General features: G+C 40.6%; 4 protein-coding genes across 4 annotated transcripts in view; 3 read left to right on the top strand and 1 right to left on the bottom strand.

The window, feature by feature from the left end:
* Window positions 1-508: 508 nt before the first annotated feature.
* Window positions 509-5,149, top strand: LOC118404313 (cilia- and flagella-associated protein 69-like). Its single transcript, XM_035803384.1, has 5 exons — window positions 509-1,538; window positions 1,888-3,193; window positions 3,450-3,797; window positions 4,110-4,289; window positions 4,469-5,149. Exons 1-5 carry the CDS (start codon window positions 760-762, stop codon window positions 4,649-4,651), a joined length of 2,796 nt encoding a protein of 931 aa, XP_035659277.1. The 5' UTR covers window positions 509-759; the 3' UTR covers window positions 4,652-5,149.
* A 220-nt stretch (window positions 5,150-5,369) lies between these two features.
* On the bottom strand, window positions 5,370-9,676 carry LOC118404335 (protein FAM219A-like). Its single transcript, XM_035803406.1, has 6 exons — window positions 9,510-9,676; window positions 8,175-8,253; window positions 7,148-7,259; window positions 6,700-6,789; window positions 6,444-6,480; window positions 5,370-6,041 (listed from the first exon to the last, which is right to left on the bottom strand). Exons 1-6 carry the CDS (start codon window positions 9,576-9,578, stop codon window positions 5,892-5,894), a joined length of 537 nt encoding a protein of 178 aa, XP_035659299.1. The 5' UTR covers window positions 9,579-9,676; the 3' UTR covers window positions 5,370-5,891.
* Window positions 9,677-9,710: 34 nt separating this feature from the next.
* LOC118404324 (dynein intermediate chain 2, ciliary-like) lies at window positions 9,711-18,940 on the top strand. The gene is made up of 20 exons (XM_035803396.1): window positions 9,711-9,858; window positions 10,260-10,340; window positions 10,745-10,795; window positions 10,970-11,017; window positions 11,462-11,542; window positions 11,788-11,914; window positions 12,085-12,167; window positions 12,417-12,551; window positions 12,720-12,902; window positions 13,202-13,286; window positions 13,425-13,542; window positions 13,814-13,857; window positions 14,261-14,508; window positions 14,793-14,882; window positions 15,013-15,100; window positions 15,311-15,542; window positions 15,780-15,876; window positions 16,220-16,353; window positions 16,476-16,527; window positions 17,766-18,940. Exons 1-20 carry the CDS (start codon window positions 9,826-9,828, stop codon window positions 17,865-17,867), a joined length of 2,112 nt encoding a protein of 703 aa, XP_035659289.1. The 5' UTR covers window positions 9,711-9,825; the 3' UTR covers window positions 17,868-18,940.
* Window positions 18,941-22,545: 3,605 nt separating this feature from the next.
* The window catches only part of LOC118409082 (adhesion G-protein coupled receptor V1-like), a 52,424-nt gene continuing 49,978 nt past the window's right edge, over window positions 22,546-24,991 (top strand). Inside the window, exon 1 of the mRNA XM_035809946.1 lies at window positions 22,546-22,809. The gene's annotated coding sequence lies outside the window, so the exon portion shown is untranslated. The remainder of the gene's footprint in view (window positions 22,810-24,991) is intronic.

Below are 24,991 nucleotides of genomic sequence, written 5' to 3'. Positions count from 1 at the left end.
ATAATTCTAAATGTGAGTAAAGTTATGACATATCAATGTAACGTACCAATATAACGTGTTTGTGGTGTGGTGTTAGCAACAAATAACGTTACATTGACATCCTTCGTTCAAGTTGGGCAATGCTTTCAAATGCACAATGCAACGTTACATTGCATTAGTAAAAAAAAGGAAACCAAATTGTTAGCATTGTTTCAAAAAAGAGGAATGAGAAGAAGTTAGAAGATTCAACGTTACAGCTTTGACGTAACGTTAAGGCAACGTTAGTTACGCTTTTTATCAAACTGTTTATATATAAACTCTGTTTAGAAGTAAAACCAATCCCCACTCGAACACCCAATGGTACAAAGTGTAACGTTATGTTCAATGTTTTTCTTCAATTCTAACTTATGCGATCCCAGCATGGTTGTAAAAACTGTTGTAGAACCTCCGCGGATACCCACGAAGATGATGTCTACAGAGCCAATGTAGTTAGACTCTGTTAAAAAGGGTCGACCTCCCACAATCCTTCTGACTTCCGCTACGTCACTATGACTTCCGATAGTGCTTAGCAACAGGGAAACATCGATGATCGGGAAAGATCATCAACATTTTGAGAGATCGGGCGCGAAGGCGTGAAACTTTGCACGAACTTTTCAACTGAAACAAACCGCCAGAACCAGCGGTATGTTTTTGATCAAACGTGCAACAGCCTTGTGACATATATCGTGCTGTAAAGGATATTGGAAGGAAGACGAGTGGACAAGTAAACAGAAGAAAACAATGGCGGCGGCGACTGCTACTCAAGGCTTGCATAGAACGACTGCCAGAATGCCAAAAACGCCCATCCCAATCGTAAACCACATCATCTCAGACGAGGCAGTGGGGATACAGAAGGTGGTGCCTCGATCTTCGGACCTGGCAAGGGTTGTCAAACTCCTGACAGACCCCTACTCCGAGAACTTGATTGAGAGGCACCTACATGCTCTTACCAAGTTGGCCGCCAAGTACCAGAGGGGGTTTCTCATGCGTGACCTTGTTCTAGTGTTTAAAGTTTTAAATGTGTGTGCAGACAGAATCCCCATCGACCCAAGCTACGTGGAGCCAATGTGCCAGTTACTACAGATCTGCAGTTATCCTTTTCTGAAGGAGAAGACCTCGGATGAGACTGCATACGCACAAATTGTGGTGGAGTCCATCTCTCAAATGGGCTACCTCATGAGGGTTCCCAACAATAACATCCGAGTTCAGCTTTGTCAGTCTCTTGTCAGCTTCTACTGCGATGCAGATAAATATGCCAAATCACCTCTAGAAGGCCTGAAACCAAGCACAAAAGAGTACAACATCAAAGTTGTGGAGAAAAGCGACGTGGCAGAAACACTAGTCAAGTCCCTTGCTCTGCTGGAGAGTGATCTTGAGGTCAAGTTGAATGTGCTGAAGGTTCTTCAGTGCTTCTCGGTCAACTCGGACTCTAACTGTGACCAGATGCTGAGTGCTGAGGCTGCCTACAGGATCTGTTCTCGACTGAACGACCCCGACCCATCCGGACAGCTTATGTTCAGGTAAGGGTTTTTATGATCATTACAATTGTCAATTCTGAATTAAAATGTTCATTTGTGTCATCAAATCTGTAAATGTATTTTTGTTCATGTTGTTGTTGTTGGAGCAACCACCACCGGCTGCACTAGTACTGTGCACCTCTTATTACCTTGGCGGGATGCTGCTGAAGGGGGCTTTGCCCAGTAATGTATAGAATAGAAATGAATTGATCTATGAAAAACCTCTCAGTGAATGCTGATTGGTCATCATATGAAATTGTTACCAATCAGGCCCCCCTGGATATAATGCTCCTAAATGTTAACCTTCACAAGTGGCTCACTCTTACGTAGCTATCTAAAATATATATTCCAGGTGTACAGAGTGCCTGTGGAACCTTGTGGAGAGAGGAGATACCCAGGCCGTGAAACGTCAGCTCAACAACCTGACCTGCACCTCCAGTCTGAGGGATGCCTTCTGTCAGCAGCTCACCAAGGGACACAGCCACTACGATCGCCAGCTCAGAAACGACCTGCTCGTACTGGCCACACTCGTGGCCCAGAGCAAGGACACTCACTTCATCGAGACGGGGTATGCCAAGGAACTTGTCTTGTTCACCACCTTCTCCGAAGTGAAGAGTCACAACCCCCTGGTGAGGAACCTGAAGCTGGAAACCAACCACGAGGACTTTGAGCTGAAGAAACTGCTGATGAACATCATGGTCCTCCTCAGTAGAGACTCAGCCTTCATCCCCATCATGTCGGAGGGAAGACTCCTCCTGGCGCTCTTCCATTACATCAAGGGGAACGAGAGCCAGCTGGGCCCACGAGACTGGAGCCCTGCCCAGTTTGAAGAGCTGCAGCTGCAGGCCATGGCTACCTTGTGCACGGTTGGGCCGCTGATGATCGAAGACTACATGACGTGCCAGGGGAACACCAGGCTCCTCCTCCTCCTGGAGTGGTGCGTGGGGACAGAGGACTTTGGTGGCCACGGCAACAGTTTTCATGGTACAGGTGGGCGTGGCAACAAGCGCGCTCAGATGCGACATTGCCTGCGACTGCTGCGGAGCATGGTGTCCGTCGGGGACGAGACGATCCACCAAGATCTCTGCGACCAAGGAGCAATGAGCCTCCTGCTGAACATCCTGTCCACGGCGTGCCACCACATGGATGAAGATGACACCATTGATGTGGAGATGCAGTGTGACATGCTGTTCATCGTGTCTGCTCTCTGTGAAGGGGACATGCACAGGAAGGAGCTGTTTGGGTCTCAGGGGGTCAACATCGTGGTGCAGTACCTCAAGACTGATCCAGAGAAGCTCAACAGTGGCCTGGGCCATAACAGACTGCTCCTAGCAACTGTGGACTGTGCATGGTGCGCAATCATTGGCTCCTTCCAGACTGAAGATCTGTTCCTTGAGAAAGAGGGGGTATTCCTCCTTTATGACCTGTTAGAAGTGTGCCCAAAGAACATGCAGAATGTTGTCCTGGGTTGTATATTGGATCTGTGTGAGAATCCCAAGACCATGGTCCACATCAACACTTGGAGGGGGAAGAATGACCGCTCTGCTCCGAACCTGTTGATAGAGATCTGGAGGACTGAGGAGTCAGAGATGGGCGTGAGGAGAGGACCAGACGGAACCATAGTTGACGTTTCCCAGCCTCTAGCAGGGACCTTACAGGTCAGTGTGTACTGCTTGTATTCACTCTTGCCCATCTCTCTTAGATTTAAATTACCTGGGATTATTCCTTCAATAACAAAGGAGTAAGCCCCAAACATACCCAATATTATATGAAATACTGTCAGTGATGCTAGATGACTGTAAATGTTTTTATTTACATTTTTGATCATTTAGTTTTGCAGTATCAGAGATATAAGTGATCTAATGCAAGTAATTCAATCCAAACATTTTACCATAAATGTTTTGATTCTTGCAGGAACGACAAGGTGTCATCCCTCTGCCAGCCAACTGCCCCAGTCAAGCCATTGTGGACGTGTCCGAGAACATGCGGGCCAAGTTGTACGCCCTCTTCTGCAAGATTGGGTTCAACGACCTGCCTGGCATGTCCACGGAGGACTACGTCACGCTGGCGGTGATCGAGAGGTACCTGGACTTCAAGGTTGGGGAGGTGTGGAAGGAGATGAGAAGTGAGCTGGAGCAGGAGGGGATCCAGCCCACCACGGCTGACCACAACGCTGTGGAGACCATCACACGTGCCGCTGATGAGAGGGCCAAGGCCGTGGCACAGACACAGATGGACCTACTGGACAACCAGCAGCAGCAGGTCTGCACTTACATTCTTGTACCTCTTCACCAGTCCACTGGCATCTAGCATGTTTAAGATAGATTTAGTAAAAACAGGTACTACCTGTACATGTTCCTGGAACATGTACTTTATATGTTCCTGGAACATGGGCTAAACTTCTGTGTTTATATCGGGAAAAGATGTATTAGTAATAATATGTAGATTTCTGCATCACATGTGTCAATGAAATCTTTGAATTAATTGTGAGTAAATTAAGATAATAAGAGTCCACTGTGCCTACCTGCCAAGGTTCAGAGCAAATTTTTAAATCAAATGTACTTGCATGTACAGGACCTAATGGATGAACAAGAGATGTATGCCAAGGTACGAGACAACCACAGACAGAGGGAAAAGGCCATCGCTAGCTGGGAGCACTTTGTAGCCAGGACCTCCAACTACCACATCCTAAAGGAAGCCAAGATGAAGCAAGAAATGTCCATAGAGGCTTCTCGTATCCAGACTAGACACCAGGTACTGTCAATAGTTTAAATAACAAAATAAACCTGATTTTTGTTACTTTGCATCCCAGATATAAATCTCCATCCTTGACGAACATGGTCAGAAATCAACTTACTGAACTTTATGTAGTTATCATGATTGCCGGATTGAATGTCAACCCATTAAAGCTTGCTGTTTTTTTTTTCATCTAGAAGGAGGAAAAGTTTCACCACACAGAAGTACAGAACCTGAACACCACCACCTTCTGTGGTCGCAGTGTCAAGGTGAACAGCACACCTGTGGAGCTGACAGGTGCACGTCTCAAGCCCTACAACATCCAGAGGGACATGCAGAAGGCCGTCACTCTCAGTGACAGTGCTACCATCATTTCATGATAACATCCAACTTGGCCATATTGCAATCTTCACAAGATGATGTAATATCCTGCTTTTAAGTGGGATTAGTTTTGAGCAAGATATGTCTCCCCTTTGGCAGAACTGTTGTTGTTCTGCAGTGATTTCATTATCTGTGTATCTCTGATTTGATTACTTGTTGAAAGCTTACTCTGCTCTTGTGCATGCTAATTTGATTTTGCTGTTAGGCACTGAAATCTAGCACTAAAAATACAAAAGAAAATTGGATGATATATCACATAGGTCATAATTTACTACACATACATAAGCTTTGTATATATTCAATCTGTAAGGATATGTGTGTTAGTAGACTCTTTGCTGAAGAATGATTCAAATGTAATTTTTGTGTACTTTCCACTACATTTGATAGCTTAGAATGGATACAGAGGAGTCATATTAACCATTTTAAAATGCACTGTCATTGGTGAAAGAGAAATTATCCTTTATTGTGTATATTAAATAAAATTTGCAGTGCTACGATCAGATGATGATTGTTTTCTATCATGTTTCATGTGGTAAATAGCCATTTGATTTAAGGGGAATCTGTCTTGTTTTGTTTCTGGACAAACACACTTCATATCACTCAAGTCAAATAGCAACCAGGTAGGGTTGAAGAAGCAATTAATTTTTTGTTTACACTGACATGGCCAGAAGTTAAAGGACACCACCATAAACACAGGAGTAAACCAAGACCTGTATGTGAAGTTTGAAGCATATATATTTACCAACTTTGCTCTACATTCAAGAAAAAACATCTTGCACATTTGGAATCCCAAGAACCAGTTTTGGAGTTGGCCTATCTTACAATATTAGCAATCTCATGAGTTTTCCTGTCCCTTACAAGCTTGCCCATTACCAGTGGTTCCAAAATTAACACAAAATATTTGATAATCTCTCAAAACAATGATTACACCAGTAGGTATAGATGCTTGGTTGAACATATACAATGAAGTCAACGAATTTCTGTAAAATTGCATATCGTACAATTCAGATTCTCAAGCAAAACAACATTTACATTTTAGATAGTCATAAATGCTAAAAGTTTCTAGGCAAGATATCATCCTTATTATGCTTTCCTTTGCAACACATCTTAAAGAATATGTAAATCCTCCTCATTTCCCTCATTGGAGCCATTACTGCATCATATACAACATAAACATTAATAATGATTTCATACATAATCTCATATTTACACAGTTCTCTTATCACTACAGTGGCAAAATCATTGTATAGAGCATCCCACTTGGGTGTGACAGCACACACATCTCTCGTTCATTGGCCGTGGTGGGATCAGGTCCAGGTCTTCATCATCAGGGATCTCATCCAGCCTGAAACCATCCTTCAGGAGCTGCTTCTTCAGGTCTCCATTGATCTGTTAGTCACATGTGAAAATAACAGGAATGTACATCATGCAAACGAAATGATACATATGAAGCAATACGCATGTCAAAATGTGTACATGTACTTAAATTGCTCATCCCTGCCCCCATTGGCTTCTGTTGCAATCAAAATTAAGTTTGGTACATGACTACCCTGCTGCAGGGATATGGCTAAAGGTGGTAATATTAGGACGTCATTATTTACATCTAGTTATGGAGTTATGCCAAGTAGTTTTCAATCTTAACAAATTGAATGATATCCCCACACAATTTACTTCTTGCCTTTGTTCTAGATGTAAAAGCAAAGGGTGTATAAATCAAGCTGACTTTGCAAGCAACATTTGCAAATCCATTCTGTCCATGGTATGAAGATACTGTGTGGAAACCAATCGTACCTTGGATGCAGTACTTGGCACTTCAAATTCATCTTCACTGTATAAGAGAGGGAAAGGAAAACTTCGATGAAATAACTGAAAAATGTGTTGGAAGCTGTAAGACACATGCAGTTTACACTTGCCGTCTAACAGAGTATTCGAAAGTGCCGATCAAAAGAACAGGTGGACAGGTTGCAGTTTACTTAGTACTAGTAGTTATACAGCATCTATAATAAAACTCCTCTTGGTACAGCTGAGAAAATGTGTTCCTTCTAACCTATCTGTATCAATCTCCACCAGTGGTCTCTGCTCAGCTGTCCTGTGGTCCATCTCGCTGGATAAAGATGATCTTTCAGGGACTGCTAATCTGTTGGAATATCAAGAATAAAGGTGCAACATTAAAGTGTAAAGAACTGTCCCTTAAAAATTCTACATGTTTTTTTTTAGGAGAGGGAATCTCAAATCCAGGAAGTAACTTCAAACAACATGCATGGTGTGCAATGTCATGGAAATCATGGATATATCCCATTGCATTTACATGTTTGTACAGTATAGCAAATTCATTTAAGCTGAAACAAAGGGCCTATCAAGCACTAAATGGTGTTAGCTGCACCTATCACAATTCTGAATGCCTCAGGGTACTTGCAAGTTGCAACCCTATTTTGTAATTGCACAGTCATACAATTTATGCACATTTTGTCAAATCATTTCAGTCATGACCTTACCTGGTTATGGGAAGAATCAAAGACTTTTTGGGCTGTTGATCAATGGGAGAGACAGGAACTGGCAGGACATGACTCGACTGTTGTACTCTCCTGGTGATTTCTCTCTGTTTCTCTGAATATGACAAGAAAAAGTTTTGCTAAGGTCAGAGCTGGGACTGTGCTAGATCAATGTAGGTATGATGTGTGCCTTGATCTATAGGTATATATAATATATATCTCAAATTGTATCCGTAAATAGTTTCATCAAGTTGGTAAATCAATTTCACATAGGTTCTTAGGCATACAACCTTATTTTTTCCACAGGGCACATATTTGAGAATGCATCCTTGCTATGATATCTATGTCATAATACGACAAGGAGAAAAATTACTTGATGAAGGCAGCATCTAGCAGTCTACTAAGGTTGTGTAAGGGGGCATCTTACTGAAGATGGAATATGTTGGCGGCATCACTGTGGCTGAGCTATTTGACAGAACTCGCAACTAATTTCATTGATAAAAAGCTACGTATGTTTTATTGTCTTTTTAGTCATACTTGGATATTTTGCACGTTATGCCCATTATAAAATCAAGGATTTCACAAATTCAATTTGAAAGGCAGCAATGTCGACCTTTAGAAGTTTATTACTATGTTGTATTAATTGTGTCTGACAATAGAAGCATCTATACAAATGTCCCATCAAACATTCACCATACAACTTGCTGTGTGCATCAAAAAGAAAATAAAGACCAACATTATCAACAAGTATTCAATACATTTTAGTGAACTGCGATTAACACCCACACACCAAAATGCCCTTTGAATATTTTTTGACACAGTATTTATCCTTTTTTTTAACATGTTATTATAATAATACTGGTAACCAATCAATCAATAATCTGCAGACATCACGCATAGCGGCTACAGACAGCGACAGTTCACACCAGGTTGGACTCAGAGATTGAACATCATAAAGAGAAATACATATGTTTGTTAGCTAGATATATATTTGACTATATTCTATTTGTATACATCTATATTTCATCACCTATTTTCTTCTGTAATTGGGATGGTCTGATGTTGACTTTGATAGGAGGAAGACTCTTGTGACCCATGCCATTTGATACCTGCAAAATAGAAACAGAAAAACTTGCAACTACATGTGGTGAAAGATGAATTATTTTCTGGTAAAATAGAATAAGAATTAAAACAAATACTACATGTTCATGCAATTTACTGGATTATAAAGCATTGTATGAATCTGTATGACAGCATGTGTTTCTGACTGATTTCATCATAGCTTCTGACTCTGCCCATATGTTGTATTGAAATTGATATACCCTAGTCAAACATCCTGCCTTTTTACTGCACCAACTAATCCTTTGAGCATAGCGCTAGGGGTTTGATGGCACGGCAAAATGTTTTTAATGGGATTTAATGCAGCAGTAGGGGGCAGAGGATTTTGTATCTACATCTACATCTACATCTAAATGATGCTAGGCAAAGAGACATTAAGCCCACTTTGTAGTAAAAACATTTTTGCAGTACAGAATACACATAAAACATAAAAATACAAAACACATTTGCGACAGTGAAACAATTTTGCATCAATACTGAAGTCTCAGCAAGAACTTCAAAAATAAATCTCCCGTGAACATTTCAAGATTTACAGTACCATTCACCGTTCTGATCTACAGCTACTCTTTAATATTTAAAATACAACTCCAGATGTCACTTCCAATAATGAAGTATACACAAATAGCTCATGTAGGGATGGGGCTTTTAGGTTTGAAAGGCTGATGAATGCATTTTGGATTGATTGTCTTATCTGGTTTTACCACAGAGTGGCGGGGTAGATAATTGCTTTCAACTTTCAAGTCAATGCACGCAGCTCTGGCAAGGCACTTGACGTGGGCGTTCAAAGTAAATGTAGCCGAGCTGCTGGCTTGTTTGTCAAGGATGTGACATTATTAGGAAGACTTTCTAAACAGCACACTGAACATGAAAACGTACAAAATAAAGTGGCCATTAATAATTTATGAATCGCCGTGATCATATTTACATGGACTCACTATCGACGCAATCAAGCTATTATTATAGTATTATTCATAAATCTAATTTAGAATCTGCCTTGAGGCAAGAGCGTATTAGGTATGGATTCTATGGAAACTGTGGTGGAATGTGGGGAGGGTAAAAAAACAGACTACGAATGCTCGACAAATACCGTCAAATATTGGAGATATATCCAGTGCTAAAACAACAAACATGAAACTGCACTTGCACAGACTATATATGTTAGAACGCGAACGTCAGGTGGTTCAACCGGAAGGGGGCTGAGTCACTCGTCCACTTTACCTCATGAAATGTAATGAGTTCTACTTACAGCATGTTTTGAAGGACTGGAATTGATAGAAGAGCTACCACTTGATGACTCAGGAGTTTCACTTGACATCTTCTCTCTAAATCAAGGACAAATCGCTAAAAATGCCATATTTTCGGGCCAAACCTAGGAAATGTGAACTTCCATCGCCATCTTTTTCTCCAGGGGTCAGCGCACAGCTTCCTGGGAAGGTTTTTCACTGCGCATGTGCAGTGATCTCCATGACGACTCCAAAGCTGAAGAGCCGCCATTTTGTCAACCTAGGAAGTTCTGATTCCTTCTGCAAGTAAAAGGCGTTTCACGTCTTAGGAGAGGCACCATGCCGGTTGCAGCAAAACCGGCGCTTAAGAAGGTTTGTTTGTGCTTATCGTGGTAGCAGTTACTCTGTTAGATAGGTCTTAGAGACGCCCTGTTGTGGAGTAGAGTAGAGTGATTGCTCCTTGCAAGTTGTTGTTCTTCTGAAGTGACTGGTATAACTTGGCACTTCATAAGTATAACTTAGTTCTGTAGCAGCCCCTCATTAGAAGGTTATCATCTAATTGTAATGCAAGTGTTGGCTGCAAATATGGAATAATACCACATGTGATATTACAGATGTCATTGTTCACGGTGTTAAGGACAAAAGTGCAATTCCATCTAGCCCTCAAGTTAACGATGCAACCATCTTAATTGCTAGACAGACACTCTTCTGACTTAAGAAATAATTTTTGTTTTCCTAGCAAAGAGATTATCATTCCTTCACTCTTGTTTCAGCCGGCAGACACCATGTCTAGCCAGGGCATTGCCAGCAAAAAAGCAAGCAAGGGAGCAAAAGGGAAGACTCCCAGGGGAAAGGTAAGAATTATTTGATCGGATGATGACAATTCGAAGGTATCATTATCATTATTATCAATGTTAGAACATGAATTGGATAGTTGATGTGAAATATTTTCACACTCAAGTTTTGTCATTACCTGTCTGGCAGGTACATAAGAGATTTACCTGTCCCAGGTGCATGACTGCTTGTCTCAATCTATAACTCACATCGGAAAATAACCTGTTTGGACATTGTATCTGTTCAACCATGTAGTTCTGGTATTTTATTATGTAATGATGACATTTAACTCGTATATATTTATGCATTTTTTGGTTCTTTCACTAGTTTTAGATATTTTTGAAATACCTGTTCACCAAAACATGACGAAATTGTCATCTTTGTATCCAGACATGTTTGACTCCTCTTGTTTTCTTGTTGACAGGATATGGATGACATGTCAGAGATGGGGGAGGTAGGAGATGAATGGATGCAGGTAAGTTTGCCAGAAATAAGTTGATATTTTGACTGCTAATAAGGTCTCTATCTATTGACTTATACTCTGTATGGATTCTTTCATATGTAGAGGAAATATGTTTTCCACATTGTACAGTAAGGTAGTCTTTGAATGCATTGTATAATAGTATTAAATTTCTTTCCTCATTTACAGCAAAAAACAATGGTGAAACCAGATGACCAGTTAGAACTGACAGAACAGGTAAGTGGTTCAATGTAACTTCAGAGTCATCATATACCAATTTGTAATTCAATAGCCTCTCAAACAGCATTCATATGGATGGCTTAGATGTATTCTATCACTGGAAACAGATTGGTACGAATATCATAAGTGTCCTCTATTTTGTTATGGTATAAGAACTAACAAACTAGTGATACTAAAATGTTATAGCATGACAAATATGATCGTGATATAAAAAGGTCCACAATGAGAAAGTTCCTCTGAATTGATTTTGAATACAGATGTCACACTGGAATGAAGCAGTTTATATACAATGGGACTCAGCATGCCTTTTGGCGTTGGTGAAAACTCATAAGCAGCTTATGTTTCAGTACCACGGAGAATAGTTGACAACCATGCATCTATCCAGGCATTCATGTGTGACTTGTATCAACAAATGCAATGGTACATATATTTTTTTTATAGGAAATGAAGGAAGAATTCACCCGTATCCTGACAGCCAACAATCCCCATGCACCGCAGAACATTGTCAGGTTTAGTTTCAAGGTAGGAACAGCTACAGTGTTATTGCACAATTTTGTTTTGAATCTAGTGATACATTGCAATATGGTAAGTTTCTGGAGGATGAAAAACAATATATTGCAGAGTATGTCTGGTTACTTAAGCACTTCCAGAGGTGGGGATAGTCTTGTAACTTTGCCATTTAGCTGTTTTAGGAGTATATACAAATATAGTTAACCTGTGGCTATGTATTTTGCCTTATTTATCATTTGCTTGTGTCATTCCCCCAGGAAAAGGTGTTCAAGCAGGTAGCCAGTGTTGACCAGCTGGCCATCCATTTCTCCCTGGATGGGAACATGCTGCACAAGGACTCTGATGAGGCCAGGAGGCAGATGGCCCGAGGTGGTCTTGCTGAAGGTAGATGACTTATAAAGTAATAATAAGAATCGTCTGTAATATGTGCAGTTGGCTAGACCATTGTGTCACTTTTCACATGGGCATTGAAATGTGCTAAGACACACTAAATGTTTTTTACACTGTTGAAATGTCAGTTTTGTATATATATCTTTGGTCCTGTCTTTTCCCAGCTCCCAGTGAGCCAGCAGTGGCTGAGGGAGAGGAGAAGGCAGAGGCAGCAGGTGAAGGTGGCGAGGGGGAGGCAAAACCTGAGGTCAGTCACAATATGATTAACTATATGATTCTACCAGACATTTACATGCAAGTTGCAAAATCTGAAGTATTGTTAATGACCTCTGTAGCCTCATATTTTTGTATTAAGGAGAAAATGACCACATATACTTTGCCTAGCATCTTATATTAATCAATTGTAAGGAAGCATGAGTTTCACAAAATGGAAATTAGATTGAAAATTGAACAATCCAAGTTGCTGTTGGTTAAGCCTCTGTTAATCTATTTGCAGGGTGAGGGAGGAGAGGCGGAGAAGGAGGAAGGTGCAACCCAGACGGCACCAGCAGCAAAGGGAGGGGACAAAAAACTCACCAACCAGTTCAACTTCAGTGAGAGGGCATCTCAGACCTTCAATAACCCTTACAGGGTACGATTCCATCAGGGCAATCATGAGTTTTAGTGTTATTTATGTGTCGTTGACAAGTTCTGTTTCTGGTACGTACTCGTAGTAGTACAAAGAAATATAGTCTGCTTTGACAGCTTCAGTACGGTGCCTAATTTTGTACTGACCAGACTTTGCTAATCTGTTCTACAGGAGAGAGGCACACAGACTGAGCCGCCACCTCGGGTGAACTTCTCCTCAACAGCCAACCAGTGGGAGATCTATGATGCGTACGTGGAGGACATCCAACGTCAGGAGAAGTCCAAAGAAAAGAAGGGCTTCCGTGGACAACAGGAGAGCACCAACAGGAAGAAGATATCAGCTATCGAGAGCCAGGTAAGGTGTTCCTTACTGCGTGGTGGATCATAAAATCATATAACTTTCTCCTGAATCTGACATTTTTCTTTGCCTACTGTACATGTGTTTCCTCTGTGTGCTAACAACTGACAGAACCTTTTTAGCTGTGGCTTGAACAATAACATGGCAAATACCAAAGTCTTATGATTCCTTTGTGTACTTGGGCAGCTCATCTGGAGAAGTTGTAGAAATAGAAATGTTTTGTATATTGAATAAGAAATAAAGGATATGTTTCCTTACCTCTGCATGTTTGTGACAGTCCCCTTTTCCTTCTCCAGGGCGATGACATAACAAGAATTGAGAAACCTGCCAAGATTCTGGAAAGGATGGTGAACCAAAACACCTATGATGACATTGCACAAGGTACCCACTTATTTTACGATTTTTAATCTGCATATGATGCATAGTTGCTATCTACCCACCATTACTTTTCATTTGTTCATGGGAAAACAATGTTTAGAGTCATTTGGGGAATTTTCATGTTCATTGTTTTTCTTGCAGACTTTAAGTACTGGGAGGATGTGTCTGATGAGTACAGGGAACAGGAGGGCACCTTACTGCCTCTGTGGAAGTTCAGCTATGAGAAGTCGAAGAGACTTGCAGTCACTTCCATCTGCTGGTCAGTCATAAGATATTCAATTTGTCATTCACTGTAATCATCATTTGTAGTCATAAGATGCTGGCATGAATTGAAGATTTTTAAATCTTGAAAGTGGGGCATGCATGTGAAATACATCTTAACTTCCCTAACAAATGTTTGTAGCCTTTATTAATCTTATACAAGACTTCCATGACAAATGAATAATGGAAATACATTGTAGGCCTTGTAGCTATTAGGAAAGGCACAAACATCCTTTGCATCACAATTTTCCTCTGATTCTTATTTGCAGGGACCCCAAGTACAGAGACCTGCTGGCTGTAGGCCATGGCTCATGTAAGTCCTACTATATTTTCACCTGTTAAACATGTTCACCTCTGTCCAGATCTATGGACCTAACTATGTGATGCTAGGTAGTAGTAGTAGTAGTAGTATGCTAGGTATGGGACAATATTTGGAAAAACATTTCAGCTGGGGGATGGTAGTATTTTACAACCTTAGTTTCCCTGTGAGACTGTTGCAAGGTGATCTGATGACTCAATATGTAGGTTGAGTAGAGGATGAATTTTAATGCCCTTTCCTACTTGTGGCAAAATTACATGTACTAAATGGAATATTGAATCTGCGCATTGAATGTCAAACAATCTTTAACTTTCAGCACCCTGATTAATATATCTCCAAAGTACCATTGCAAGGGCGTATCAACAACCCTTTTGATTGTTGATCCATCTTCTTTCAGATGACTTCCTGAAGCAGACGCGTGGTCTGATCTGCCTGTACTCCCTGAAGAACCCGTCCTTCCCAGAGTTCATCTACAACACGGAGACAGGTGTGATGTGCCTGGACATCCACCCCGCCTACCCTCACCTGGTGGCTGTGGGGTTCTATGACGGCAGTGTGGGGGTGTTCAGCCTGACTGAGAAGATACAGGAGCCCATGTACAAGTGCACGGCTAAGGGAGGGAAACACACGGACCCTGTCTGGGAGGTAGGATGATAGAGGATCATGATTTAAATCTGCTTTTGATATATATGTGTGCAATGTTTTGTAACAATAGGTAATCTTTCTCAAATAATATCGTTCACTTTGAGCTTGAAATCAGCCAAACCCAGATACATGTACTTTGAATCTCAGATAAATATCTTGAAAATGTAAGTTGAAAAGAATGTCCTAATAGCTACTTTGCACTTGTCCTAAGTTGTATGATAATGATAAATCACATATCCTATAAATGTTGTCATCTCAACAGATGTTTTCTCAGTCCCTTGTAGGTCAAATGGCAAAAGGATGACTTGGACAACAACATGAACTTTTTCTCCATTGGAGGAGATGGCAGGGTGGTCTCCTGGACTCTGGTCAAGGTGAGTTTTTAGCTTCCTGTATTAATAGGTACTAGAGACGTCTTTACATGGTTGTTTGTTTTCCCTTCAGCGAGAAGTGTGTAATAACTGTGTAAACAACAGTGACATAACCCTTGTCTTCCTTGTTCAGAATGAGCTGTTGTGCACAGATGTCATCCTGCTGAAGCTGGATGAGTCCCCGGCTGATGGAGCTGAGGGTACCCAGCTCTTCACTCTGGGTAAGACCATGACCATGAGTTTCACTTTTCTCAACTTTTCAAGATGTGAAGAAAGGTTGGGAGAGTTTTCAAAGAACAAAAACATCTGATATCTATGATGATTGATGTTTACTCACTTAGGCTAAGTGTTTCTTTTCAAGTCTTTAAATTCGATACTTTGAAAAAGCAGTTCATACTTCTCACCTGTAAAATGTTCTGCTCTCTCCACAGGTTGTGGCACAGCTTTTGACTTCCATAAACAGACTGACTACCTGTTCCTGGTGGGGACAGAGGAAGGTAAGATCCACAAGTGCTCCAAGGCCTATTCCAGCCAGTTCCTGGACACATTTGATGCCCACCACATGGCGGTGCACTCTGTCCGCTGGAACACCTTCCACCCCAAGATCTTCCTCTCCTGCAGTGCTGACTGGACGGTCAAGATCTGGGAGCACACCTCCAACATGTAGGTTATAGAATTTACAACACCATCTATGTACACACTACAATGCGCTGATGTGGTGTTTTGATCTACATAACATTTGGATGTTTAATAACATTCAGCATGATACATATTTTCATTGTTGTCATTGATATGAAAACATCCTTGTAGTAAATTACTAAACTGTTGATGACGTATAATGGCGTTCACAGTTTTCATTGGATGCTTTGGCTTATAATATGCAATGTTTTCTTGCCATAGGCCACTGTTCACCTTTGACCTGGGCAGTTCCGTGGGTGATGTGGCCTGGGCTCCCTATTCCTCCACAGTGTTTGCTGCAGTCACCTCTGATGGCAAGGTGACAGCTTTTTTTTAATTTCCCCTATAAGAATTATAGTACTGTTACAGTTGTAGTAATAAATACTCATTTTAAGTCAACTATCTAATGGTTTAGTGTCACAATGAATGTTTGCCATTACTCTTGGTAGATTAGTGTGTTCAAATTTTTTTAGACAAAGAATGACTTCAACTTGAACTGTGTGCATTGTATGTTTACAATGCTTACATGTATGTGTGTGTGTGTGTGTGGCTGACAGGAAAAAAGGTTTTCTGGATTCATAGTTGGAGAACAATTGCCAGTTAATGGAAACAAGTATTCTTCATTTCATCCACAATGATTTAGCAACTTTTGTTTGTTACAGGTTCACGTCTTTGACCTGAATGTGAACAAGTATGAGGCCCTGTGTGAGCAGGTTGTTGTCACCAAGAAGAAAACCAAGCTGACTCACATCGAGTTTAACCCCAACTACCCCATGATCATTGTTGGAGATGACAGGTCAGTAGAAATCTCACTTAAGTTTATTGACATGGTATTTGATACTTTTCTTGACATTACAAGATGTCTATTGTCTTTTGTCAACGTCTAATTTCGATTTCTTTATTGTTTTCCTTCTGTAGGGGCTACGTGACAAGCTTGAAGCTTTCACCCAACCTTAGGAAGATGCCAAAGGTAATTACTGAACATGATGTAACACTGTTTGTCTTTAACGAAGTCAGTTAAATACTGGTTTATTAGTGACTAGAACAAACAACAATGTAATATCCTGAGTGCAATCCAATAAGATTACAAATTTCATATTGTTCTTTCTCATCTTTAATCATTCGTTTTCTTACAGTAGATTTTCGTACTTAAGATAGATGTTTGTCTGTTGATTGAAAAACGATGAGGGTTAAATGAACAGCCTCCTTTGTCAATATTGGCTAAGGTAAAAAGACTATTAACAGCACTAAAGCATTGGCTGTTGCATTCTGATACAGCTGCAGTTGACATTGCCTGAGTTAATGTATCATGTACTTTATTGACTGAAACCACTTGTTGCCTTCTGCTGAAAAGGTGGATATAATTGGTATGCGCAGAGGACGCAAGGTAGGTCAGGCTACAGTGGGCTGGTGATAGGACGAGGGTTGGAGTAGTAAACATCACCGGATTTTGGCACCCAGATGTAGTATAGCTGAATGACACAAATTTATGAGCAGGAATTTAACCACCTTAAATGATATCTCACATTTGTCACAGCCAATCACAGGTTCCAACAAATTAGTCTCACAGTGGCATAGAAAATGTAACTTTGAATCTAAAATTGCACTTGCTAGGATATTAAAGATGCCAGAACACCAAACTTGACACACAGCCGAAAACTTGTTTTGAAAAAAATCACAGAGAACTTTCAATTTGATTCTTATAAAGTTTTCCAGCTGAGTTAGAGCAACATGATGCAGTCTATAGCACTTGCCTTCCTACACTGAAGACAAAACAACAAGAAGACAAAACTATTGTAAGCTCCTCGCAATTCAGCCCCTGGCTGCAAAGAGTGAGTAGTCGGCTCACCCAATAACCCAATAACAAAAAGATAGCAGTTTATCTTGCCCCATCGTCCAGCCAGTGAACACCTTTTACCTTTTTAATATGTATAGATTTGATCTCTGAAAAAGTTGATCCAATTTTCAGTAAAACAGGCCCCAAAATCAACAACAGATTGTCCATCAAACAAACAAACAAACAAGTCAATCAGAGTGGTTTAAAGTCTTACTTAACACAGGGTCAAATCAATGACATAAAGTAAGACACATGGTGTCGAGTACATGTCTGGTTTGCAGTCAATATGGACAGTATGAAGAGTGCTCTGAGTACTAGTAGCTTTTGAAGAAGATAATTGAAATTCATTTTGCTCTTTTTTCTGTTTTCAGGAGAAGAAGGGTGTGGAGGCAGCAAAGGGACCTGAGGTTGAGATTGCGAAGATGGACAAACTGCTCTCACTGGTGCGTGAGCCGCCTGCTGAGAAGAAGTGATATGTTTGAGGAGACCGACAGTAGAAACAAGCTGTAACATTCTCTTCCTAGATTTGATTTGATTTCTTTACTGTACAGCCTACAGTTGTTACATATGTGTCTCCATGGATTGTACTTTTAAGTAGATTCGTGATAAAGCCTAGCAGCTTGAGGAAGGCAGAATTGTATTTTCATACATGCTCAACAACATGTAATCATAGTACTATTATCATATTGACTTGCCTTTTGTTCAGGGTGGTGGTCAATTAACAAATTCTACTCATGGGTCTGTTTGATTAGAACATTTTGTGATTTTGACTATCCAAGCAGCCTGTATATTAATGTACAATGAATATGTACTTAGTTTTCTCGTACAATGTAGTTACTGTACTAAAGCTGTGACTGTGAGAAAGGTTGAGTTGCTACTGTGGACAACCTCAACAAAATGTAAAAAAAATGCCAAATGTACAAGCAGAATTTAAGGACATCGCTCTTCTGGGGACAATTTTGTACCTAGGGTTTCCATAGGTAGCACAAATATCCTCTTTTCTTGTCACTATTAAAGTAATATTCTGTAGCTTGCTGTGAATAGTGGATAGTGTCTCTCTCCTATCAGGTCCATGCTTCTTAAGGGGAGATTGTAAAATGTTGTACATGGCAACTGTGACAAATTTTTATCTTTAGATGTTTTATAACTTTGTGACTTCTTGTACATATTGGTATAGCAGTTGACCTTCCTTGAACCACATTCTTGGATGCCATTTCTTATGCTACTTCACATTGAGAGGTCCAAGTCTTAAATATTGATTGTCATATTTGCGTGAAATTTTGACTCCAAGTTCATTCATCCACAATAACAGAATGTAGTTTTGTCATTACAAAGCACAAGTGTAAATTCACCAACTTATAATTTTTGTGGCAGTATACTGAGTGTTCTGCTGCCCTTAACTTGTAGTTAAGTTTTTTTTCCAGTGGATTTATGCATAAAAATATGTTACACAATAGTAATATACAGTGTACAGACTTGACCTCTTCACACAACTGTTTTGTTGTTTGATTTAATGATCTTGAATAAAAAGATATGGTGGATTTACTTCATAGCCATCGAATAAAGAATGGCCCTTACAGGAATGTCTTGTGACAGTTCCTACTTGACAAGACTTTATATTTTCCTCTAAGTACTCACTTTCAATGACAATGACAGTGTATAGAAAGTGTATAGAAATAATTTAAATCACATTGCATTTTACAGTTTGGAATCTATTAGTCTCACTGTGACTCGAAAATATAGGCTCTGTGGACCAATTATTCCATGTTGGTTATGTAACACATATAGCAAACAGCCCCCGAGACTATCAGGACACACCGGGAATAATTAGCCCCAGCCGGTCTATCTTCAAGATGCACAGGCCAACTCCCTTAGCTCCCCTCCTGTGGGGCAGGATCATTAGCACTGCCTCTGCCTGTCCCAGAGTTAATCGACCGTGTAATCCATGTAAACATTGGGCGGTGGGCGGGACAGGAACGGAATCCATCTCCTGCACCAAGGAGCTACTAATATGGACAGGAATGATAGTAACAGAAAGCTAAGGCCTGTTGCACTTCTGTAACTATATCCCTAGTACGAAAGCACACAACTACACTGCTGCGGATAACAGGTTGACAACCTTAGTTTGGGGCTTTTTACTGTCGTTTAGACGTTTGCACAAACTTGTCGAGTACACAAATTATACTGCCGCCGTCGCACACCACTTCGCGCTTACCTTTGAGTTTGACAGAACCAAAGAACACCTCACGGAACGCAAATAGTTCATTTCCAGACATTTACTTGGACGAGACCACGCTCTGAATGATTGGCTTGTGTATGGTTTATCGACGGGATAACCTGGCAAGCTTTCTGGTCGTTTGTGATATGGACACAGATGGAGGCGGTTGGACGATACTTTCTGTCATTCAACGACCTGAAATAGAAGATAGGGATGCATCTGTGTTAGCTGACACACAAAATGCATGTGCTTGTGTGCGTGCATGTGTGTGTGTGTTTGCTTTTTTTTCGCAGCCATCATATAACGTCATCGTCACAGTGAATCTTCAAAATAGACTTCTTGCGCAATCTTGTGTCTCCTTACTTAGATCTGTAGATAACTACCCAAATCTAATGTCAATGCATATCCATGAAGGACTACGGTAGAGAGTGTAACAGCTATTAATACGTGACTATATGATCTTATCACGTGGATACAATAAACTGTTACAGTAATGTTTGATACAATGTTTGAACAATATTGGTAGTTTGATTTATACGCCATTTCAACGATCATTTGTCCTTGAAGTTGTTTCAAAGATGTCGGGATGGGACTGTGGGGTTCTATCGGGTTTGGGCAGACTACAAGATAGGCTTCCCCTCCAACCTGAACGTCGAGTTTTGAATGGGAAATGACCTGTACCGCCTGACCGCACAGAAAGTCTACCAACTCAGGGTGGATATGGAGGGTGTTGAGGGAACACATACAGTACGCGGCTTATGACTGCAGGTAAAGATGCCGAACGTTGGATGCCTTATCATATAAGGGCGGTGTTTGCTATTGCTCGGCTCAGTCGGCTATAAGCGTATTTCTTGTGGTACAATATTTCGCTATCACTCATTCAAATCCATGTTTTTGTTGTTGTTGTCGAATGAATATATGTTTGTATCACAGGGGCTGCCATGCCATGAAATGCTTTCCTCAATGGCAAGCAATTCAGCACTAGGGACGACGACAACGATGAATTCGAGGAGTGAATATATTGTAATGAGGATATAGATGACGTTCAGTGTCTAGTTTGTATTAGGTCTATGCTCATCTCTTGGAAGCCTTTTATGATAAACTGCCAACGTGCCGGGTTGGCAATGTTACTACTGAATTTATCATTAGCAATGATATCAGTAGGCAGACCTATACGTGCCAAGATTACGAGTCATGGCATTATCGTTACCCCTGGTGACGGTGGTAAGTGATGCAACCAACCTACCTTCCTTACAACAACAGGAAAGCCACAGATATGTGAAGTATTCTAATTTTACGGAGGAGAAATTTAGCCAATATTATGAACGATTAGCACGTACTGATAGAGAGGAATGGTGCCCATGCTCAGTGCTACAAACGTCCACACAATAAAGGCAAAGACCAAACGGCAAAGACCAAACCTCTATTAACTAAGGCCATGTTGATTTGATTATATGGATGACATCCGCGCTCGCACCAATTTTCGGCCGTTTCCAAAAAAAAAAAAAGTTTTCGACCACACAATAAATTGGGCAAAGTAGCTATAAAATGAGCACAAATATTCCGTAGATTGAAAAAAAAAGGATCAGAAAACAGATAACTAATCATAGTCTAATGCCATAGAATGCCAAAATAGATCTAAAGTCAAAGAATAAGATATGAAAGGACAGAAAGAAAAAAAATCTACTGTTGGTAGGGGGAGGTACCAGTACAGAAAATTCAGGTCCCGTTCAGGTCCAGAGGATCATTTTCAGGTCCGGATCTGAACCTGGTTGTCTGTGGAAACTTGAGAATTTGCAATACTCAAAACAATGGTAATTGGTCAGTTTTGCTACAAAGGAATCTGTTTGGTGGATTATTGGACTCCCACTGGCATTTAAAAATCCCATCTCCATATACAATGTAATAAGGCTAATTACTGTCTCTGTACCTTCTACTGTAGAAACTTGGTACAATTGACTATAAACTCTACTTGACTTCCTCTTGTTGTCTTCTTGGCCCCCGGTAAGACCCCAAATGCCTGCCGACATAGTGTGTCCATTTTGTAATTGGCGAAACCTGTTCCTCTGATTTTTTCCAGGTCTGTTTTTTCGGATGGGTCCAAGAAGAAAAAAATGTCAAAAATGTCTTGCACCCGTATAATGTACTGGGTATGTAACCTAACTGTTGGTATACCATACTATGTGTGTTTAGTCCTATATTCAACCTTCCTGGCCACTTTGATTTCATACTGGAGGCAACTTTTTTTTTGGGCCAAACTTTTTTTTTATTCGCTCGCTCGCATCAGTTTTGGAGTTCCCAGAGGATGTCATCCATATAATCAAATCAACATGGCCTAAAGTGTTTGAATTCGCATCGCAAAAGTTGACATTTCCTTTATCTTCTTGGTAGAGTAATGCACAATTTCAGGAACCAGGTTGTGTGCCGAATGTAACGTTAAGTGAAGAGAGTGGTAAAGTAAGGATGTAATAATTTTTTTTTCCGTGGCAACTTGTGTAGATACATGTATTTCAGTAGTTCAAATAACTCCATCAGCACTCATATTGCACGTCAAGAGGATGTTGGGATGCCAGACTCCTCTTTGATTTAGATAGATACCTAACATTTAGAACCCGACTAAAATGGTATGTACAATTTGCCTAAGAGCTGGCCGGCCAAAGACTGAAGAAACATAGGTTGGCCCTGGGTGTGAGTACCTCTTTGGCCGGCTACATCCTCTGGCAAATCATTCGTCTTTTTTTGGCCATCTCTGTATGATTTATAATCTTACATATTAACGGTCCCGCCATGAGTCTGATGGAGACATACGGCTCCTAACAGGACGCCTGACCAGGTACCACTAGCCATGCGGGGGGCGGAGCCTCGGCTGTCCGATACAAAAGTAGCCGTCAATCACCCGTGTTAACAAAAGCGTGTTGACACATGAGCGTGACGTGACCCAGGCCAGGCGTACCGCTATAAACTCTCCAGGTGACGAATGGCGCAGGGGTAGACAAGGCCACGTATTGTCCGACTTGGGCCTTTTATTTTTGTTCCAATTTTGGGGGGAATGCTTTTGTAAGACTGTTGGAGGAACGTGCAGATGATTCGGGACAAGGTGGTTGTGGTTTGATCCATTCCGAGCGTGTCCCAGGACCCCGTACGGCCATCTGAACTCGGGACCGTTATCACGCCCAGCGCAGTGTTTATAGTGTACGGTAGGTACAAAAATATACCTTCACTTCATCTTGTCTACACATTCCTTGTTCACAATGAAGATGGATCACAAGAGCGTAATGTTGGCGTGACCTTTGACGTTTCAGCAGTATCCCGGTTTGTAAGAGGTTTACTAGTTGCCACATTGGCTTACATGCCACACATGATAGCGTTGCTACCGTTTCGTAAAAAGACCTCAAATAATTTGCCAACCACGCCTTAAATGCTCAGGTTACAATAATAGTTGATAGACCGTATTTGTGTCTTGAATGTATCGAGATTTCGACCGTGTTGTAGCTCGTACAAGTGAACCGAGAACGTGGAATATGTAACGTTACGGTTCTTAGCTGAGCCAGGTGCTGCGTATTTTACGGCCATTCTGGCGGACACGCTACCATGGTAACGCAGCACGCCTGATTTAAGGCAATAGTAACAGTTTCAGGTGTCAGTTAGCGGTCCCCGTTCCTCTAAATTATTAGTGGCTTTCAATCCATGTTGCTGACGCTATGTTTGCCGTTATGATTTACAGTTTTTGATGCAACAATCTTACTTAAATGTTAAATATTAGCGAATCAACAAGGAACGAGAAGTTGTACTTTCAATTGATAACAATCAGCTAATATGAGTATACGTCGAATCATGGACCTAAGGTATGCCTGTCCCCCCCCCCCATGTTAAATTATGTTCTAGCATTGGCAGGTGAGTCATCACAGGTGTGGTCCCAATGCACCAGTCCAAACACAATTGTTCTACACTAAAACGACTCAACAGGAAGATTTTTTAGTTTCCCAAGGGAAATTTTTTGAATGTATATAATGGCTGGTGTCTAAAGGTAGCTTACATGTGGGTGGCAATCCCTGGGGACATGTTCTAGTTGTGCATTAAACACCTGTTTTTTTCCTGTACCATTCATAACCTGTCACAGGTAGAATTTAAACCTGTAACTACTTGCGTCATTCTCTGTTAATATTTAAACCTTTACTAGTCTACGTAGACATCAACAATAACATTTAACAATTTTAAGCAGTAAAGCTTCAACAATGCCTCATTTTGTATATTTTTTGGCTTTACATAAAGACAACATGTTTAGTAAAATACTGTACATAAAACATATTGTAAAATCCATTCCCTAATTCAGTTAGATATTACTCCAGAAAGCAAACAGTGGAAAGGACTGCATATTTGCAGACTAACGATGTATACATTTTATTGTGGAAGCAGCCATGAGTCTGACTCAACCATCCAAGTCTTCACCAACTGGTACATAATATGGTTGATAGCAAATTCAGTCACTGTGCAGGCAAAAACTCCCTTCCACCATTTTGCTGAAACAATACAAAGTTACATAAGATTAGGCCATGTATGTGCCTTGTGTCTCAGATCAACATTGGTAATGTGGTATTTAATAGTTACAATACTGTGAGGCACCACTAAATACAGAACTGTATCGGAAGAACTATCCTGACCTGAGGGTTTCAAGTATCCCACCTCATTTGATGTAATAAAAGAAGTTTTCACAAGTGTTGTAAGTCATGTTTAAAGATCTTAACAAGTGGTTCCCAGTTAATCTTTGACTTATTGAGTAGTTGCTGTAATGTCAAGCATAAGTACAGTACTTAGTAAGGCTACAATGTTTGGCCTCTCAAAGTGTTTTATCATGCTAATTGTAGGCAATTTCTACAAATAAGATGTGACATTTCCTGCAATCTACTATATTGAGAGTCAATGAGAAAGAGTTTCATAAACAGCTACGCCTTTGGGTGTTTCATGACAATTCCCTGACACATGCTTTAATAAATTTCAAGACTTTCTTGCATTTGAATCATTCACATGCAAGATCACTTAATTGCGAATTATATGAAGCACTCTGACAGCTTTTACCCTCTGTACTTTGTACTGCAGAGAGAGTGATGAATTGATTAGATATAACAGGTGGCAAGAATTAAGGTCACCAGGACTTGTTTTTGTAGCAAAAATCTTTCTCATGACTTATGTGCTTAAGTGACCTGCAGCCATAGTCTTATAATTTTAGCTGCATAAAACATAGCACTAACATTCAGAAGAACACTAAACATTATATCTATGATTGAGTAAACTTTGTATTCAATTTCTGTGAAGCGAAATTCATGTCAATCAATGACTCGTTCACGGTGGCTGGGAAACAAAAACAAACTGTTTTATTTT

Source organism: Branchiostoma floridae, chromosome 2 (genome assembly GCF_000003815.2).
Source record: "Branchiostoma floridae strain S238N-H82 chromosome 2, Bfl_VNyyK, whole genome shotgun sequence".
NCBI classification, from domain to species: Eukaryota; Metazoa; Chordata; class Leptocardii; order Amphioxiformes; family Branchiostomatidae; genus Branchiostoma; species Branchiostoma floridae.
Note: the sequence above shows the minus strand (reverse complement) of the source record. Positions and strands in the feature narration are given on the sequence as shown.